This window comes from Pristiophorus japonicus, chromosome 14 (genome assembly GCF_044704955.1).
Source record: "Pristiophorus japonicus isolate sPriJap1 chromosome 14, sPriJap1.hap1, whole genome shotgun sequence".
Taxonomy (NCBI): Eukaryota; Metazoa; Chordata; class Chondrichthyes; family Pristiophoridae; genus Pristiophorus; species Pristiophorus japonicus.
In genome coordinates, this window is record NC_091990.1 from 92,157,177 (window position 1) to 92,177,638 (window position 20,462).

Consider the following 20,462-nt stretch of genomic DNA (forward strand, 5'->3'; position numbering starts at 1 on the left):
GATTTTTCAGTAGAAATAACAGTGAAGCTATCAACACTCACTGTTTTTATGGAACAAATTGGACAGCAACTTCCTACATTCACACATGCACAATTAAATGTGGAAATCAGGAGGTTGCTGCCCGATTTACCCTGCTTCTCCACAAGCTTCGCTGCACCGCGATCTTGCTAAGAGACTCATCATTAAAACACATGAAGGCGTGAAGTTGCGGTACTTACCCAGGAGATACCCACTAAATATGCCAGGAAAAATTAAAGTTAGCATTTGTTCATTCAAGTGTAAGTGAATTTTTAATGGTGTGATAAGTTTTAATTACTGACGACCTCTCTGATACTGAAAATTTACTTTTACAAGTGTGGAATCTCATTCTTCATATCCTCTCCCCCGCTGCATCTCCTTCCCGTTGTCGCTACTAGCCCTGGCCGGAGGGCCTCACCCTCCCGATACCTGCTACTAGCCCTGGCCGGAGGGCCTCACCCTCCCGATACCTGCTACTAGCCCTGGCCGGAGGGCCCCTCGATGCCGGTGCCGGTACCCGCTATTAGCCCTGGCTGGAGGGCCCTCCCGATGCTAGTGCCAGTTGCCACTCCTCTAACTCTGGCCGAAAGGCTTCCCTCCCATGCTGGTGCCGGTTGCCGTTCCTAAACCTGGCTAAAAGGCCTCTCCCCACCTCTCCTCTCTCCTCTGCCACTCTCTCTCCCTCTCTGCTGCTGCTGTCCGGGCCTGGAACTACATCTGCTGGGCTGATTTTCTTACCTGCCCCGATTTTCCTAACTGCCCAGAAGGTTTTTCCACAGCAGTCACATATGCTGTCCTAAGAAAAATTGGAGTAAATCGGAGTTGGCCATACTTGCTTAAATGGCCAGAATTGGCACGGGTGGCAGGTTACGCCCCGAATGAGATTTAAAAAAAAACTAAGCTAAAAAAATCATAACTAACTGAGTTACACTGGTGCACAATCTTTGGGGAAACTTGGATATTTTAATTTAGGCCAAAAAAAGTGGCGCGGTGCAAACAAACGGCGCAAATAACGGGAAAATTGAGCCCAATAATTGCGAATTGATGCAATTTAATAATCTCAGATATAGACTTGTTCAGATTCAGATCTGCTAATCAAAGCCATTTTACTTCATTTACCTATTAATTATGCATTAAATTATTGGATCACACTGTTTTACAGGGTTATGTAACTGTATAATTTACAGAGGTACATAAATGAACAGAGGACGAACACTATCATGTAAAAAATTTTCTATCTCAGTGTTTCACAGAGATGTGTAACAAAGCTGTACTGTGCTTTAGGAGTTTGATCAATGTCATAGCCTTGGCAGTGAAGCACAAGAGGGAGGGGGAGTATCTGATCAGCCAAACCCCGAGCGTCTTGTACCCTCGAGTACACTTTTTTATGTATTTATTTTTTTGTTAGAAGTTTTTCCCTTTCAAGTTCATAGCTTCTGGCGCTATTGTTAATGGCTTCCTTTGTAACCAATAGGTTTCAGAGTATGGCTTCATCCCATGACATCTGTGATATTTATTTATATGCTCATCTCAAAGATTTGAAACAGTAGACCAACGTTAGAACAGTGCCAACAGATAAGAAAAAAATGTTCAGTTGGATTATAATACTTGTGTCTATTATATGTCTGTAAGGAAGATTTAAGTAAGTGGATCTCGAAGGAACGTAAAATTGCATATCTACGGATCATTAACGAGATGTGTTTTGGTGACATTGAATTTTATCCAAAAATTCTGGTCTCCTCTTCTGAGGGTGCTGACTGTGCTAACTCACAGCTACACAAAAATGTCCATTTGACCTAAAGTACAGAAAAGGACAACACAAAAGATTCATGTGTGAAGTCAGTGTTCCATCCAGCCAAGTGCTGGACTGCATGCATTCTTCAGTCCATAGGTCACAGCATTGAATTTCGTGTTCACATCCTGAAACGGCCAGGTGTAAGCAGTTCCCAGACACTTTTCAGCCCTGATGGTTGAGCTGGCCTGTGCCAGCAGCTCAGCGGGTCAGCCACACTGTATTTTCCCGTGAGAGTCACTCGACCTAATTTGAGTGAGAGATGAAAGATGAGACAGAAGTCCAGATGAACTAATCTTTTCATGGATTCTACTGATGAAGATTCTATGTTGAGCAGACTTTGCTGAATCTGACATGGTGAATGGACTCTGGGCACTTCTGTTTCCATATGTTCCACCATGACCAATGTTTTTACAGAGATATGTCAGATACTGGTCATGAGAAGATCCTTGACTGTTCTGGTACTGTGCCTTGCTGTATATTTCTTCCTCCTTCTTCTTAGGCAGTTCCTCGTATCAAGGATGACTTGCTTCCACACCAAAAAGGGATGAGTTCACAGGTATTCCAATGGAGGACCTAATATTCCAGTTCCCGGACTGCATTTCGAAGCGTGGAAGATGCCTGTGTGTGGATTTTATTAACGTGTGGTGGTCATTTCACATCAGCCACCACACGGGCTTGACAGAGCTAGGTCTTGGCCTAGTGGCAAGGATTAACCAAGATGACTGGAGACCAGCTTTGCTGCACGGACATAGTGCGTACACATATCGCAGTGTGGACTGGCCCGTGCTGCCCCTGGGCCCATGCCTCTTCTGAGCCCCCGATCTCACGCCTCGCCTGGAATCTCTCGCTGCTCTCTCGCCGCTCCTGCTGTACCTGCCCACGCTCCAATCATTGTCTCTCACAGGTCGGGGCCATCAGCGGCAGATGGGGGCCATGAAAGGAGTAGTATGCGGCGGCCCTGGAGCTGCATGGCGGCCCCGACCTATGAGAGACCATCAGCGGCAGGCTGTATAGTAGTTACAAAATGAAATGTTAATAGGCTACTGAGACAGGAAAAGAGTTGTAAAAGGAAGCTTTGGTTCCTTAGAGGCTGAGAGGGGTGAAATTATAATGGGGAATAAGGAAATGGAAGAGAAACACATATTTTGTATCCGTCTTCACAGTGGAAGACAAAAAGCATACCAAAAATAGTGGGGAGCCAAGCAGCTAATACAAGTGAGGAATGTCAAGTAATATCAGTAGAAAGAGTACTTGAGAAATTAATGGGACTAAAACCGATAAATCTCCTGAACCTGATGGCCTACATCCCAGGGTTCTGAAATAAGTGGCTGCAGAGAGAGTGCATTGGTTGTGATCTTCTAAAATTCCCTAGATTCTCGAATGGTCCCAGTGGATTGGAAGGTGGCAACTGTAACCCCATTATTCAAGAAAGGAGGGAGAAAGAAAACAGGGTACTACAGGCGTACATAAGAACATAAGAATAGGAGCAGGTGTAGGTCATTTGGCCCCTCGAACCTGCTCCATCATTTAATAAGATCGTGGCTTATCTGATCATGGACTCAACTCCACTTCCCTGCCCACTCCCCATAACACTTTATTCCCTTATCGACCAAAATCTGTCTATCTCCGCCTTAAATGTATTCAATGACCCAGCCTCCACAGCTCTCTGGGACAGAGAATTCCACAGATTTCCAACCCTCTGAGAGAAGAACATCCTCCTCATCTCAGTTTTAAATGGGTGGCTCCTTCTTCTGAGACGATATCCCCTAGTTTTAGTTTCCACCATAAGTGGAAATATCCTCTCTGCATCCACCTTGTCGAGCCCCCTCATTATCTTATATGTTTTGATAAGATCATCTCTCATTCTTCTGAACTCCAATGAATATAGGCTGAAACTACTCAACCTATCTTAAGTTAACCTCCTCATCTCTGGAATCAACTTAATGAACCTTCTCTGAACAGCCTCCAATGCAAGTATATCCTTCTTTAAATACGCAGACCAAAACTGTACACAGTACTCCAGGTGTGGCCTCATCAATACCTTGTACAATTGTAGCAGGACTTCTCTGCTTTTATACTCTATCCCCTTGCAATAAAGGCCAACATTCCATTTGCCTTCCTGATTACTTGCTGTACCTGTTTACTAGCTTTTTGTGTTTCATGCACAAGGACCCTCTCTACTGTAGCACTTTGCAATTTTTCTCCATTTCAATAATAACTTGCTGCTCGATTTTTCTTTTCTGCCAAAGTAGATAACCTCACATTTTCCCACATTATACTCCATCTGCCAAATTTTTGCCCACTCACTTAGCCTGTTTATATCGTTTTGCAGATTTTTTTGTGTCCTCCTCACAATCTTTGTATCATCAGCAAACTTGGCTACATTATACTTGGTTCCTTCATCCAAGTCGTTAATATAGATTGTAAATATTTGAGGCCCCTACACCGATCCCTGTGGCACCCCACTAGTTACTGTTTGCCAAACGGAAAATGACCCATTTATCCCGACTATCTGTTAGCCAATCTTCTATCTATGCTAATATAGTACCCCCAACCCCGTGAACTTTTATCTTGAGCAGTAACCTTTTATGTGGCACCTTATCGAATGCCTTCTGGAAATTCAAATACACCACATCCACTGGCTCCCCCTTATCCACCCTGCTCATTATATCCTCAAAGAACTCCAGCAAATTTGTTAAACATGATTTCCCTTTCATAAAACCATGCTGACTCTGCTTGATTGAATTATGCTTTTCCAAATGTCCTGCTACTGCTTCCTTAATAATGGACTCCAGCATTTTCCCAACGACAGATGTTAGTCTAACTGGTCTATAGTTTCTTGCTTTCTGTCTGCCTCCTTTTTTAAATAGGGGCATTACATTTGCGGTTTTCCAATCCGCTGGACTTCTGCAGAATCTCGGAAATGTTGGTAGATTACAACCAATGCATCCACTATCTCTGCAGCCACTGTTAAGACCCTAGGATGTAAGGCATCAGGTCCAGCAGACTTGTCCACCTTTAGTCGCATTATTGTACCTAGTACGACTTCTTTAGTGATTGTATTAATTTCCTCCCTCCCTATAGCCTCTTGTTTATCCACTATTGGGATGTGTTTAGTGTCTTCTACCTTGAAGACTGATACAAAATATTTGTTCAACGTCTCTGCCATTTCCCTGTTCCCCATTATTAATTCCCTAGTCTCTTCCTCGAGAGGACCAACATTTACTTTAGCCACTCTTTTCCTTTTTATGTATCTGTAGAAACTCTTACTATCTTTTTATATTTCATGCTAGTTTCATCATCTATCTTCCCCCTCTCTGTTATTTTTTTAGTTCTTTGCTGGCTTTTAAAAGTTTCCCAATCCTCTGGCCTCCCACTAGTCTTGGCCACATTGTATGCCCTTGTTTTCAATTTATACCATCCCTTATTTCCTTAGTTAACCACGGATGGTTATCCCTTCTCTTACAATCTTTCATTCTCACTGGGATAAATTTTTGCGAGTTATGAAATATCTCCTTAAATGTCTGCCACTGCTCATCAACCGTCCCACACATTAATCTATTTTCCCAATACACTTTAGCCAACTTTGCCTTCATACCTTTGTAATCTCCTTTATTTAAGCTTACACAGGTTTGTGCCCAACTTTCTCACCCTCCAACAGAATTTGAAATTCAACCATGTTATGGTCACTCATTCTTAGAGAATCCTTTACTAGAAGATTGTTTATTAATCCTGTCTCATTACACAGTACCATATCTGAGAGAGCCTGCCAGCTTGTTAGTTCCACAACATACTCTTCAAGGAAACTATCCTGGATACACTCTATGAACTTTTCCTCAAGGCTACCCTGGCCAATTTGCTTTGTCCAATCAATATGAAGGTTAAAATCGCCCATGATTATTGCCGTTCCTTTTTTACAAGCCTCCATTATTTCTTGATTTATACTCCGTGCAACAGTGTAGCTACTGTTAGTGGGCCTATAGACTACACCCACCAGTGACTTTTTCCCCTTATTATTTCCTTATCTCCACCCAAACTGATTCAACATCTTGATCTTCTGAACCAATATCGTTTCTCACTAACGCACTGATCTCATCCTTTATTAACAGTGCTACCACACCTCCTTTTCCTTTCTGTCTGTCCTTCCAAATTGTCAACTACCCGTTAATATTTAATTTCTAGCCTTGGTCACCTTACAACCACGTCTCTGTAACGGCTATCAGATCATACCCATTTGTATCTATTTGTGCCGGCAACTCATCTATTTTGTTACGAATGCTGCGTGCATTCAGATAAAGAGCTTTTAAATTTGTTTTTTTTAACCATTTTTTCCTGCTTTGACCCCACTTTCTGATTTACTTTTATGTTTATACATTCTGTCCCTTCCTGTCACGCTCTGGTTTGCATTTCCCCCAGTGCTACCCTTCTCCTTATTCTTTGACGTTTAACATTTTCTCTCACCTGAACCCTCCCCCCTCATTAATTAGATTAAAGCCCCCTCTACAGGCCCAGTTATTTGATTCGCCAGGACCCTAGACTCAGCACGGTCTCAGTGGAGCCCATCTGAACGAAACAGCTCCCTCTTACCCCAGTACTGGTGCCATTGTCCCACAAACCAAAACCCATTTCTCCCACACCAGTCTTTGAGCCACATTGATCTCTCTGATCTTATTTACCCTATGCTAATTTGCTCGTAGCTCAGGTAGTAATCCAGAGATTATTACCTTTGTGGTTCTACTTTTTAATTTGACCCCTAGCTGCTCATAGTCTCTCAGCAGAACTTCTTTGTTTGTCCTACCTATGTCGTTGGTACCCACATGGACACGAATTCCCCCTCCCACTCCAAGTTGCTCTCCAGCCCAGAGGAGATGTCCTTAACCCTGGCACTGGGCAGGCAACACAGCCTTCGGGACTCACGCTCTCAGCTGCAGAGAACAGTATCTATCCCCCTAATGATACTGTCCCCTACCACACAATGTTTCTTTTTAATCCCCCCACTTGAATGGCCTCCTGTACCACGGTGCTGTGGTCAGTTTGCTCATCCTCCCTGCAGTCCCTGCTCCCGTCCACACAGGGAGCAAGAACCTCGAACCTGTTGGACAAGAGCAAGGGCTGAGGCTCCTCCATCACTACATCCTGGGTCCCTATATCTTCCTCACTCATAGTCACACCTTCCTGTCCCTGACCACGGATCAAATTTGAATTAATTAATCTAATTGGTGTGACTAGCTCCTGAATCGCGGCGTCCAGGAACTCTTCCCCCTTCCTGATGTGTCGTAGTGTCTGCAGCTCGGATTCTAGCTCATCAACGAGGAGCCAAAATTCCTCGAGCTGCACACACTTGCTGCAGATGTGGTCGCCGTGGACCTCAATGGTGTCCACCAGCTTCTGCATTTTGCAGCAGTGACACATTGCCTGCCCTGCCATCTATAAAGTATTTAATTAATTACATTTATTTTTCGATCCCAGCCCCTAATTTACAGCCCTTTAAATTAAGCAAGAATAGAGAGAAAAACTCTCCAACCAATTACTTCCCTGCTTTCCTGTGACGTTGAATGTAGTCGCCCTGTTCTCCTTTGTCGCCCTCTCTTACCTGCTCGCGCTGCTCCCTGCGGTGGCTGGCTGCTCGCTGCTTTAACTGCTGCCGCCGGTGTTGTTTCCTCACAGGTCCGGGAGGTCGGCGCTCTGTACAAGAGTAAGGAAGTTTTAAAACAATTACACGGCATTGATGAAACCACATCTGGAGTATTGTGCACAGTTTTGGTCTCCTTATCTGAGAAAGAACAAACATGCCTCAGAGGCAGTGCAACAAAGGTTCACTAGATTGATCCCTGGAATGAGAGAGTTGCCTATGAGGACGGATTGAATAGATTGGGCTTATAGTCTCGAGTTTAGAAGAATACGAGGTGATCTCATTGAAACATGTAAGATTTTGAGGGGGATTGACAGGGTAGATGCAGAGAGGTTATTTCCCCTGGCTGAAGAGTCTAGGGAGGAGAAGTTTGCGTGGTTTGCGCCTCCCATTGGGTACTAACGGGGCGCAAATAACTACACGTGTGGGGCTGCTACCGCCTGCCGTGAAATTCCATTGGAGTTAGCGGAGGCGCAAACCGGTAGCGTCCCGCTCCTGCCGGTAGCACTCCGGGCCGCTGCGCTGGCCCCAGAGCGAAAATTCGGTAGCAGGTTGCGAACCGGGCTTCACTCGAGGGGAGGTGTGGCGAACACTTAAATTAAAAAAGGCCAACTTACCGATCGCGGACTTGCCTTTTCCAATTCACGGGTTCCGTGCCTTGATGTTGCAGCTCGGCACTCCGCTTCTGTGCCAGACTGCTACCACAGCACCCCGCTCCCCAGAAGTGAAGTGGTGGCCCCTTCTCCCCAATGCAGAGTCGGCAGCATTCCCTCCCTTTAACAGAAGGCGATGGACCTGTGCTCCCACCAGCGCTCTACATAGCATTGGAAAATTCCCACGATTAGCGGCCCAGTCCCATCCCCAAGAGGAAGTGGAGCACGGGTCATTGTGCTCCATTTCTCTCGGGCGGTAAACCCAATTTCGCTGCCAGGCGTGACTTCTGTGCTGGGCGCAGAAAGTCCCTCCTCGCCTCGGTTACCGTATTTTGCCACCTCGAACTAGGGGACATAGTCTCAGGATAAGGGGTTGGCCATTTAAAACTGAGATAAGGAGAAATTTCTTCACTCAGAGGGTTGTGAATCTTTGGAATTCTCCGCCCCAGAGGGCTGTGGATGCTGAGTCTCTGAATATATTCAAGGCTGAGATCGATAGATTTTTTGGACTCTAGGGGAATCAAGGGATATGGAGATTGGGCGGGAAAGTGTAGTTGTGGTTGATTTTATTGAATAAAGGAGCAGGCTTGAAGGGCCGCATGGCCTACTCCTGCACCTAATTCTATGTTCTTATGAAAATCTGCCCAGAGAGCTTTGGCAACTTGTACCATTGTTAACAACCTTTTGTTCACACTCATTAAACGTGCCAAACTTGCAAGGCACACTTTTCTTGAAGCAGGCCGCCGGAATACAGCAAACCGGTGCTGAGGCATCCAATGAATAGAGCAGCTTTGCTCTCCCGAGAGCCATCCACCCAAAGCACTTGCATTTACATAGCGCCTTTCACGATATCAGGGCGCCCCAAAGTGCTTTACTTTTGAAGTGTAGTCATTGTTGTAATGTAGAAAATACAGCAGCAAATTCGCAAACGGCAAGGTCCCACAAAACGGCATGAGGCAACTAATAACCAGGTACTCAGTTTTAGTACACAAGTGGTTAAGCTGAACAGATCTCTTTTCTGTTAATATCTCCCCCCGCCCCCCCCAATCCCCCCCAAAAAATATGTCCCGTCTGCAACTTCTCCAAATGGAGAATTTCGATAAGTTTTGAAAAGCAGCCCAAAGAAAGCCAGGGTAGGGAGAACGGTCTTATTTCCAGGTTTGTTTATTTTGGCTCGTGCCCTGCTTTGAAGTCATTTTTAAACTGTGTGGATTTGGTTCACTGAGTTTCACAGGTGTCGTTTGTTGCATCTAAATGTCTCCTCGGTTAACAGCAAATTGCCAGCTATTTAGTTGCCAACCACTGAGCTGTAATTTTACACACAAATTTCAATTGTTTGGATTGCTTCTTGTACGTTGTATCTTGAGATGTCTGCACAACTGAAAACCACAAGTATTCAGTGATGTTGATCAAGATGTGGCTGCATTGGGCCCGTTGCTACTACATCCTTTTCTATTTTGCCCTTAGAGTTTGTATTTTCTATTGCAGCACTCATTTACTAACTGCTGATATTGTAGCTGCGAGTGTCATCACATGGCTTTGCAACACAGAATGAAAAACTGCAGTCTTTTACTAAGATGTAACAAATCTTAATGCATGCAACACTAAATGATCAATGATAAATTACACATTGTTTTGCATTTCATCTTTAGCATTAGGTCACAATGTGTATAAAATATAGACCTTTTCTCACTATACCATTGACCCCTGCCCCATTTCCTGGTGTCTTTTTTTTTTCTCCGTCTCCCCTATTGCTTTTTCCTCCCCCCCCCCCCCCCCCCCCCCCCGTTTCACATTCTCACTGATCCTTTCCTTCAAACTCTGCCCTCTCTAATTCTCTCTGTCACACTCTGTCTCTTTCTCTAACTCATTCATTGAATTCCTGACCCCTCTCTATTTCACTCTGCCTCTGACCCCTTTCCTTCATTCACTGACCCCTCTTCATTCACTCGCCCCCTCGCTTTCACTTCCCTGATCCCTTTCCTTCACTCACTGACCCCTCTCTCTTTCACTCTGCTCCCTCTCTTTAACTTCCCCGAACCCTTTCCTTAACTGATCCTTCTCTTTTTCACTCTGACCCCTTTCTTCCACTTGCCCTCTCTCTCCTTCACTCTGCCACCATCCTCCCTTTTCTCCTTCACTCTTTCTGTTTCACTTTTACTTTTAGTCCCTATATACTGTGAGGACTACTGCAGTGTTATACTACCAAGACATTTGGAATGCTATGAATAGAAGTCATTTAGTATTTCAATAACATTCACAGATAAGACTTTGAAAATGTGCCTATTTGAAAGGTAGCATAAGGCACTTGGAGTTCAGAAAACTGGATGATTGGGCCAAATAAAGCGGAGGGCCCTAAAATTCCGCCTGTGTTCGACCGATTTCCCCCCACAGCACCGTAGGAGGCCAGCAGAACCCCCAAGCAGACAGTGAGAGTGGCTGAAAATGGGCGTTCCCACTGTTTTTCTGGGGTTACGGCAGATCATCAGTAGAATCCCAGCAGAATTTCAGGGGCCCGTGTTTTCGAAGGGTAAACTGCTTGATACACTTGTTTTATTTTTCTGTGCTGCAGTATTCAGGAGTTCCCTTGTTAAAGTGATGGCATTTGTTCTTTTTGTGCAGACGAGAACCTTCTTCACGCAGTAAAGAACAATGACTTGCAGCGGGTAAGTCGCATCCTTGATAAAAAGCCTGTTGTATTTTATAACCGCAAAGCATCACTGCTATTTAATGAGCTTAAAGTTATGACTGATCAGAACAATAATGGGCACAGTCCCATGGGTCTAGACCAACTACTTGAGGTCCAGATTATGTAGCCTTGATCTGTATCACATTCAACAATAACTTGAATTTATGTAGCGCCTTTAACATATTAAAATGTTCACGTACACTTCAGAGGAGCATTATCAGACTAAACTTGACACCGAGCCACATAAGGAGACATTAGAACAGCTTGGTCACAGAGCGTTGTTATAAGGAGCATCCTGAAGGAGGAGAGAGAAGTGAAGAGGTTTAGGGAGGGAATTCCAGAGCTTAGGCGGCTGTGAGAGATAAAGGAAATTGGGGACGATTAAGAGACCAGAATTGGAGGAACGCAGACGACTTGGAGAGTTGTAGAGCCGGAGGAGGTTACAGAGGTAGACTGCAATTCGGAAAACTTAGATGGAACTTCAAGGTTCTACCATTCTTTACGAACAAAAGTTCTTTGTGGCTTCACGTGAAAACATCTGTTTGACTCCTGCGATTAAGTTAACCTAGCAATTAATTGGCTTTGTTACGGCACGATGATATCTGCAACATTCCTCTGAGTTGCCTGTGCTACTAAAAAAAACCAGTGCAACTAATGTCTGGGCCAATTCTCTCATTTATTATCCTCCAGATGTAATATTTGGAAACAATTTTTTGTGTGAACAAGAATGTTATATAATAGAAATCATTATTTCTCTTAGCAAAGTATAGGAGACAAGAAAGTAATTTGACCCATAGAGTCACCACCTTTCAGCAGACCAGACACAGTTTGTACTGTCGTGGACATTCCTGGTTTGTTAAGTCTCCCGAGGGGGGCGAATTACAGCAAGTAACATTAAGAAGAAAGCTCCAGAATAATTCCCTGACTGAGAAATAGCTCAACCTCAGGAAATAGCAGTAGCAACTCTTAAATATTCTCATTTGTATATCATAAATAATAATCACATAAACGTCATTATTTATACAGTCCTTTAAAAACTCTCTCCTCTAAATTGTGACAAGTACTTCAACGCTGATTTCTTTTAATGCTGCCATTTAAAAGAAAACGCTACTAGGATTTTTTTTTCTACATAGAATTCAAGTTAATGCACCACCCGAGCCTCCTCCCATCCTGCTTCATCTAACCCGTTTCTGTGTAAAATGTATTTTTTTCACGAATAAAATCTCATTTCTTTTCACGATTATAAGCATGACAGACTAAAACAACAAAGTCTGGGGGGATGCCTTTTGTAAGTATCTTGAACAAGTTAGCAAACCCATCAGGGAAGGTGTTCCCATTTGGAAGGAAAGACTTGCACTTACACAAGAGGCAAATTAGAGGGAAGTTTGCACAAGGACTCGTGTGGAATAGAAAAGGTTAAGTTGGAGCAGTTCAAGTTAAACCACAAATAGAGAATTAGAGGGCCTGGATATAAACTGGTGAAACACTTCATACCTGAATGGTCTTTTGGGAAGCTAGCCGAGGCAAAAACTCTGTAATCGTTTCAGAGGCAGTCAAGTGCTGCGAGGAAAAGAAAGAAAGAGACTTGTATTTATATGACGCCTTTCACGACCACCGGACATCTCAAAGCGTTTTACAGCCAATTAAGTTATTTTGGAGTGTAGCCGTTGTTGTAATGTGGGAAACGCAGCAGCCAATTTGCACACAGCAACTCCCACAAACAGCAATGTGATAATGACCACATAAACTGTTTTTGTTATGTAGGTTGAGGGATAAATATTGGCCAGGACACCGGTGATAACTCCCCTGCTCTTCGAAATAGTGCCATGGGATCTTTCACCTGAAAGAGCAGACAGAACCTCAGTTTAACATCTCATCCAAAAGACGGCACCTCCGATAATTTTTTCCCACTCTGTTAAATTTCTCACTGGGCTATCTCTATTTTATAACGAAAGATAGGCTTCCATTTCTACAAGTGCTTTATCACCTCTCCAAAAATGCTTTGGTTGATTGAAGTGTAGCAACTGCAATGACCATTTTGTTGGGAGGAAGATTCCACAAACAGCAGTAAGATGAATTAACCAGCTAATCTGGGTTTAGGTGATGGTGGTTGAGAGAGGAATGTTGGCCAGGGCACTGGCTGAACACCCCTGCTCTTCTTTGAATCGTGCTGTCGAAACCTTAGTTTAATACCTTATCTAAAGCATGGTTTTGCCGAATTTACAGTCCTCCCTCAGTACCGCACTGAAGTATCAGCCCAGATTATGTTGTCAGGGATCGGGATTGAGTGGGGAAGAGGCAATAGTGCTAACAGCAGAGTCTGTAATACGGCCAACGAGGATGGCAAAGGAGAAAAATCTTGACAGTTTTGAGATTAGAGGGGCGATTGAGCAAATACGGTGGCCTCAATGGGGAATAGCACTCACTGGCAGTGCATCTTGGATGCATTGTCCACGACATTCTGAAATGGGAGGGAGAACAGCCAGTTGTCGTGGTGCACATTGGTACCAACGACATAGGTAAAAAAAGGGATGAGGTCCTACGAAACGAATTTAAGGAGCTAGGAGCTAAATTTAAAAAGTAGGACCTCAAAAGTAGTAATCTCGGGATTGCTACCAGTGCCACGTGATAGTCAGAGTAGGAATCGCAGGATAGCGCAGATGAATACGTGGCTTGAGCAGTGGTGCAGCAGGGAAGGATTCAAATTCCGGGGGCATTGGGACCGGTTCTGGGGGAGGTGGGACCAGTACAAACCGGACGGTCTGCACCTGGGCAGGACCGGAACCAATGTCCTAGGGGGAGTGTTTGCTAGTGCTGTTGGGGAGGATTTAAACTAATATGGCAGGGGGATGGGAACCAATGCAGGGAGACAGAGGGAAACAAAAAGGAGGCAAAAGCAAAAGACAGAAAGGAGATGAGGAAAAGTGGAGGGCAGAGAAACCCAAGGCAAAGAACAAAAAGGGCCACTGTACGGCAAAATTCTAAAAGGACAAAGGGTGTTAAAAAAATAAGCCTGAAGGCTTTGTGTCTTAATGCAAGGAGTATCCACAATAAGGTGGATGAATTAATTGTGCAAATAGATGTTAACAAATATGATGTGATTGGGATTACGGAGACGTGGCTCCAGGATGATCAGGGCTGGGAACTCAACATTCAGGAAGGATAGAATAAAAGGAAAAGGAGGTGGGGTAGCATTGCTGGTTAAAGAGGAGATTAATGCAATAGTTAGGAAAGACATTAGCTTGGATGATGTGGAATCTATATGGGTAGAGCTGCAGAACACCAAAGGGCAAAAAACATTAGTAGGAGTTGTGTACAGACCTCCAAACAGTAATAGGGATGTTGGGGAGGGCATCAAACAGGAAATTAGGGGTGCATGCAATAAAGGTGCAGCAGTTCTAATGGGTGACTTTAATATGCACATAGATTGGGCTAGCCAAACTGGAAGCAATACGGTGGAGGAGGATTTCCTGGAGTGCATAAGGGATGGTTTTCTAGACCAATATGTCGAGGAACCAACTAGGGGGGAGGCCATCTTAGACTGGGTGTTGTGTAATGAGAGAGGATTAATTAGCAATCTCATTGTGCGAGGCCCCTTGGGGAAGAGTGACCATAATATGGTGGAATTCTGCATTAGGATGGAGAATGAAACAGTTAATTCAGAGACCATGGTCCAGAACTTAAAGAAGGGTAACTTTGAAGGTATGAGGCGTGAATTGGCTAGGATAGATTGGCGAATGATACTTAGGGGGTTGACTGTGGATGGGCAATGGCAGACATTTAGAGACCGCATGGATGAATTACAACAATTGTACATTCCTGTCTGGTGTAAAAATAAAAAAGGGAAGGTGGCTCAACTGTGGCTATCAAGGGAAATCAGGGATAGTATTAAAGCCAAGGAAGTGGCATACAAATTGGCCAGAAATAGCAGCGAACCTGGGGACTGGGAGAAATTTAGAACTCAGCAGAGGAGGACAAAGGGTTTGATTAGGGCAGGGAAAATGGAGTACGAGAAGAAGCTTGCAGGGAACATTAAGGCGGATTGCAAAAGTTTCTATAGGTATGTGAAGAGAAAAAGGTTAGTAAAGACAAACGTAGGTCCCCTGCAGTCAGAATCAGGGGAAGTCATAACGGGGAACAAAGAAATGGCAGACCAATTGAACAAGTACTTTGGTTCGGTATTCACTAAGGAGGATACAAATAACCTTCCGGATATAAAAGGGGTCAGAGGGTCTAGTAAGGAGGGGGAACTGAGGGAAATCTTTATTAGTCGGGAAATTGTGTTGGGGAAATTGATGGGATTGAAGGCCGATAAATCCCCAGGGCCTGATGGACTGCATCCCAGAGTACTTAAGGAGGTGGCCTTGGAAATAGCGGATGCATTGACAGTCATTTTCCAACATTCCATTGACTCTGGATCAGTTCCTATGGAGTGGAGGGTAGCCAATGTAACCCCACTTTTTAAAAAAGGAGGGAGAGAGAAAACAGGGAATTATAGACCGGTCAGCCTAACCTCAGTAGTGGGTAAAATGATGGAATCAATTATTAAGGATGTCATAGCAGTGCATCTGGAAAATGGTGACATGATAGGTCCAAGTCAGCATGGATTTGTGAAAGGGAAATCATGCTTGACAAATCTTCTGGAATTTTTTGAGGATGTTTCCAGTAAAGTGGACAAAGGAGAACCAGTTGATGTGGTATATTTGGACTTTCAGAAGGCTTTCGACAAGGTCCCACACAAGAGATTAATGTGCAAAGTTAAAGCACATGGGATTGGGGGTAGTGTGCTGACGTGGATTGAGAACTTGATGTCAGACAGGAAGCAAAGAGTAGGAGTAAACAGGTACTTTTCAGAATGGCAGGCAGTGACTTGTGGGGTGCCGCAAGGTTCTGTGCTGGGGCCCCAGCTGTTTACATTGTACATTAATGATTTAGACGAGGGGATTAAATGCAGTATCTCCAAATTTGCGGATGACACTAAGTTGGGTGGCAGTGTGAGCTGCGAGGAGTATGCTATTAGGCTGCAGAGTAACTTGGATAGGTTAGGTGAGTGGGCAAATGCATGGCAGATGAAGTATAATGTGGATAAATGTGAGGTTATCCACTTTGGTGGTAAAAACAGAGAGACAGACTATTATCTGAATGGTGACAGATTAGGAAAAGGGAAGGTGCAACGAGACCTGGGTGTCATGGTACATCAGTCATTGAAGGTTAGCATGCAGGTACAGCAGGCGTTTAAGAAAGCAAATGGCATGTTGGCCTTCATAGCGAGGGGATTTGAATACAGGGGCAGGGAGGTGTTGCTACAGTTGTACAGGGCCTTGGTGAGGCCACACCTGGAGTATTGTGTACAGTTTTGGTCTCCTAACTTGAGGAAGGACATTCTTGCTATTGAGGGAGTGCAGCGAAGATTCACCAGACTGATTCCCGGGATGGCGGGACTGACCTATCAAGAAAGACTGGATCAACTGGGCTTGTATTCACTGGAGTTCAGAAGAATGAGAGAGGACCTCATGGAAACGTTTAAAATTCTGACGGGTTTAGACAGGTTAGATGCAGGAAGAATGTTCCCAATGTTGGGGAAGTCCAGAACCAGGGGTCACAGTCTGAGGATAAGGGGTAAACCATTTAGGACTGAGATGAGGAGAAACTTCTTCACCCAGAGAGTGGTGAACCTGTGGAATTCTCTACCACAGAAAGTAGTTGAGGCCAGTTCACTAAATATATTCAAAAGGGAGTTAGATGAAGTCCTTACTACTCGGGGGATCAAGGGTTATGGCGAGAAAGCAGGAAGGGGGTACTGAAGTTTCATGTTCAGCCATGAAATCATTGAATGGCGGTGCAGGCTAGAAGGGCTGAATGGCCTGCTCCTGCACCTATTTTCTATGTTTCTATGTTCCAACTGTTATAATTAATGGATGGAAATCGTAGGCTGCAGGCCTGGAATTACCGGAGATGTGCTCCGTGGGTGGGGCACAGTGCTGAGAGCTCCTCAAATATCTTCGCAAGCTACTCAGCGTCAGCTGGTCAGATGAAAGCGTTGAGCAGAAATAGTCACAAAGAGCAAAAGTAGCTGTCCGTGAGCTAGCTTGAGGATCAGAAGCACCTCCTTTCACTCAGATGCCAGGACTGCGGAATATCGTGCCAAGCACTGAAATGACTGGTGGTGGAAAAGGAAAGGGGTGAAGGTTCAGTATAACCTCGTAATGTACTGTGGGGGAAAAAAACCTCGAAACTCATCAGCTGGAAGAGGAACAAACCCAAAGGTGGCGGATGGAAGAGATTGAGACTGGCAGCAGCTCTACATCCTAAGGGGTCTCGAGATGGACTGCGCAGAGTGCCACTGAACTAAACACCTTTCCTTTCACTCTTATTGTATAAAATTCCATTGTATAAAGGTCCACCTAGTTCCAATGGACTAAACCCCCTTTGCACTGCATAGAACGTCAGACCCACACTGTATATATTTTATTTTTGCAGTTACGGGAGTTGCAGAAATCGCGCGCTGATCTAATGGTGCGGGATTCTGCGGGCCGGACCCTACTGTATCACGCTGTCAATGTGGGAAGCAAAGAGATTGTGAAGTACATCCTCGACAATGGTAAGGGGGCTGACCAACTGCAAGGCAACGCTGACTGTTAACATCTCTTTTGCCACGTACCTCTCAATTGCAAAGTGACCCACCTTCCTATCGAAATTTCACTTTGCAAAACGCTCCCACCACCACTGTGGCAAATTGTGAATGTCATCTTCTCACCATCAGCTGATTTATTTTAGTTATTGGAGTCAGATCATCATAAGCTTATATTAAACACGTTTGATTCTTTCCTTAATCACATGGCAGGTTCATTTGGCACCCGTCAGCTTCACAATGCACTTGGGAACCATGCATCATGAAAAACAAGTGAACATAGGAACTGCTACACGCAAAAAGACCAAGGTCCATCTAGTTCGCCTTCTACTGTCCTGGCAGTCATGTGATACAATGATAATGGAGTTGTTGACTAATCAGAGCAATCAATCTCTATCAATTAGTCGACAACAGACCCAGACATGAGCCAAGGAAAACCTTAATGGTTGAGAGCTTTAGGAACCCGTTCCTCGCAAACATACTACACTTACCATATGTCATGTTTCAAATGACTCATATAGTAAGGAGGAAAGCTGTAGACTGCAGGAAGATATCAATGGACTGGTTAGGTGGGCAGATAAGTGGCATATAGAATTCAGTCTGGAGAAGTGTGAGGTAATGCATTTGGGAGGGCTAACAAGGCAAGAGAATACATAGTTAATGGTAGGACACTGAGAAGTGCAGAGGAACAGAGGGACATTGGAGTGCATATCCATTGATCCCTGAAGGTAGCAGGACAGATTGATAAGGTGGTTAAGAAGGCATACAGGATACTTTCCTTTATTAGCCGAGGCGCAGAATATAAGAGCAGGGAGGTTATACTAGAACTGCGTAAAACACTAGTTAGTCAAAGACAAAGAGAAAGGAGAAGGCAATAGAGCAGGGTAGCGATGGAGGAAATGATAGTCAGAGCATGACAGGAAGGGACGTAATGCATAAAAATAAGAGTGCATTCGAAAGTGGGGTCAAAGCAGGGGAAAATGGTAAAAAGACAACATTAAAAGCTCTTTATCTGAATGCACACGGCATTCGTAACAAGATAGATGAGTTGACAGCACAAATAGATATAAATGAGTATGATCTGATAGCCATGACAGAGACATGGTTGCAAGGTGACTAAGGCTGGGAACTGAATATTCAGGGGTATTTGACAATTCAGAAGGATAGACAGAATAAATGTTAATAAAGGATGGGATCAGTGCAGCAGTGAGAAATTATATTGGCTCAGAAGATTAAGACGTAAAATTAGTTTGGGTGGAGATAAGAAATAATAAGGGGAAGAAGTCACTGGTGGGCAGTCTAAATGCCCCCTAACAGTAGCTACACTGTTGGACAGTATTGATCAAGAAATAATGAAGGCTTGTAAGAAAAATATGGCAATAATCATGGGCAATTTTAATCTTCATATTGATTTGATAATCAAATTGGCCATGGTAGCCTTGAAGAAGAGTTCATAGAGTGTATTCGGGATAGTTTCCTTAAGCAGTACATTGTGGAACCAACCAGGAAGTGGCCTATCTTAGATCTGGTACTGTGTAATGAGACAGGATTAGTAAATGATCTCATAGCAAAGGATCCTCTCAGAAAGAGTGATCATAACATGGTTGAATTTCAAATTCAGTTGGAGGGCAAGTAATTTGGGTCTCAAACCAGTGTCCTGATCTTAAATAAAGGTGATTACTCTGTATGAAGGCACAGTTAGCTAAAGTGGACTGGGAAAATAGATTAAAGTGTAAGACAGTAAGCAGTGACAGACATTTAACGAGATATTTCATAACTCTCAACAAAAATATATTCCAGTGAGAAGGAAAGATTTTAAGAGAAGGGAGAACCATCCGTGGCTAACTAAGGAAGTAAAGGATGGTATCAAATTGAAAACAATGGCATACAATGTGGCCAAGATTAGTGGGAGCCAGAGGATTGGGAATTTTTTAAAAACCAGCAACGAACGACTAAAAAAAATAACCAAGAGAGAGAAGATGAATTATGAGAGTAAACTAGCAAGAAATACAAAAACAGATAGTAAGAGATTCTATAGGTATATAAAAACAAAGAGGTAGCTAAAGTAAATATTGGTCCCCTACAGGATGAGACTGGGGAATTAATAATGAGGAACAGGGAAATGGCAGAGACGTTGAACAAATATTTTATATCGGTCTTCATGGTAGAAGACACTAAAAACATCCCAATAATAGATAATCAAGGGGCTATAGGGAGGGGGGAACTTAAAACGTAATCACTATCACTAAAGAAAAAGTGCTCAGTAAAATAATGGGACTAAAGGTTGGATAAGTACCCTGGACCTGATGGCCTGCATCCTAGGGTCTTAAAAGAAGTGGCTGCAGAGATTGCATTGGTTGCAATCTACAAAATTCCCTGGAGTCTGGAGAGATCCCAGCAGATTGGACAACCACAAATGTAACGCCCCTATTCAAGAAAGGAGGCAGACAGAAAGCAAGAAACTATAGACAGTTGCCTAACATCTGTCATTGGAAAATTGCTGGAGTCCATTATTAAGGAAGCAGTAGCAGAACATTTGGAAAGTCAAGCAGAGTCAGCATGGTTTTTTGAAGGGGAAATCATGTTTGACAAATTTGCTGGAGTTTTTTGAGGATGTAACGGGCAGGGTGGATAAGGGGAACCAGTGGATGTGGTGTATTTGAATTTCCAGAAGGCATTCGATAAAAGGTTACTGCACAAGAGCTCACGGAGTTGGGGGTATATATTAGCACGGATAGAGGATTGGTTAACTAACTGAAATCAGAGAGTCGGGATAAATGAATCATTTTCCAGTTGGCAAACAGTAATTAGTGGGGTGCCACAGGGATCGGTGCAGGGACCTCAACTATTTACAATCTATATTAATAACTTGGATGAATGGACCGAGTGTAATGTAGCCAAGTTTGCTGATGATACAAAGATGGGTGGGAAAGCAAGTTGTGAGGAGGACACAAAGAATATGCAAAGGGATATAGACAGGCTAAGTGAGTGAGCAAACATTTGGCAGATGGAGTATAATGTGGGAAAGCGTGAGGTTATTCATT

The 20,462-nt window shown here is 43.8% G+C and overlaps 1 protein-coding gene across 3 annotated transcripts in view; it reads left to right on the forward strand.

Annotated features, from left to right (window-relative positions):
* The window catches only part of LOC139279980 (diacylglycerol kinase zeta-like), a 521,188-nt gene that overhangs the window by 471,291 nt on the left and 29,435 nt on the right, over positions 1-20,462 (forward strand). For all 3 annotated transcript variants that reach the window (XM_070899368.1, XM_070899369.1, XM_070899370.1), the window contains 2 exons: positions 10,721-10,764; positions 17,268-17,388. In XM_070899368.1, the coding sequence (XP_070755469.1) occupies positions 10,721-10,764; positions 17,268-17,388 (165 nt within the window). The remainder of the gene's footprint in view (positions 1-10,720; positions 10,765-17,267; positions 17,389-20,462) is intronic.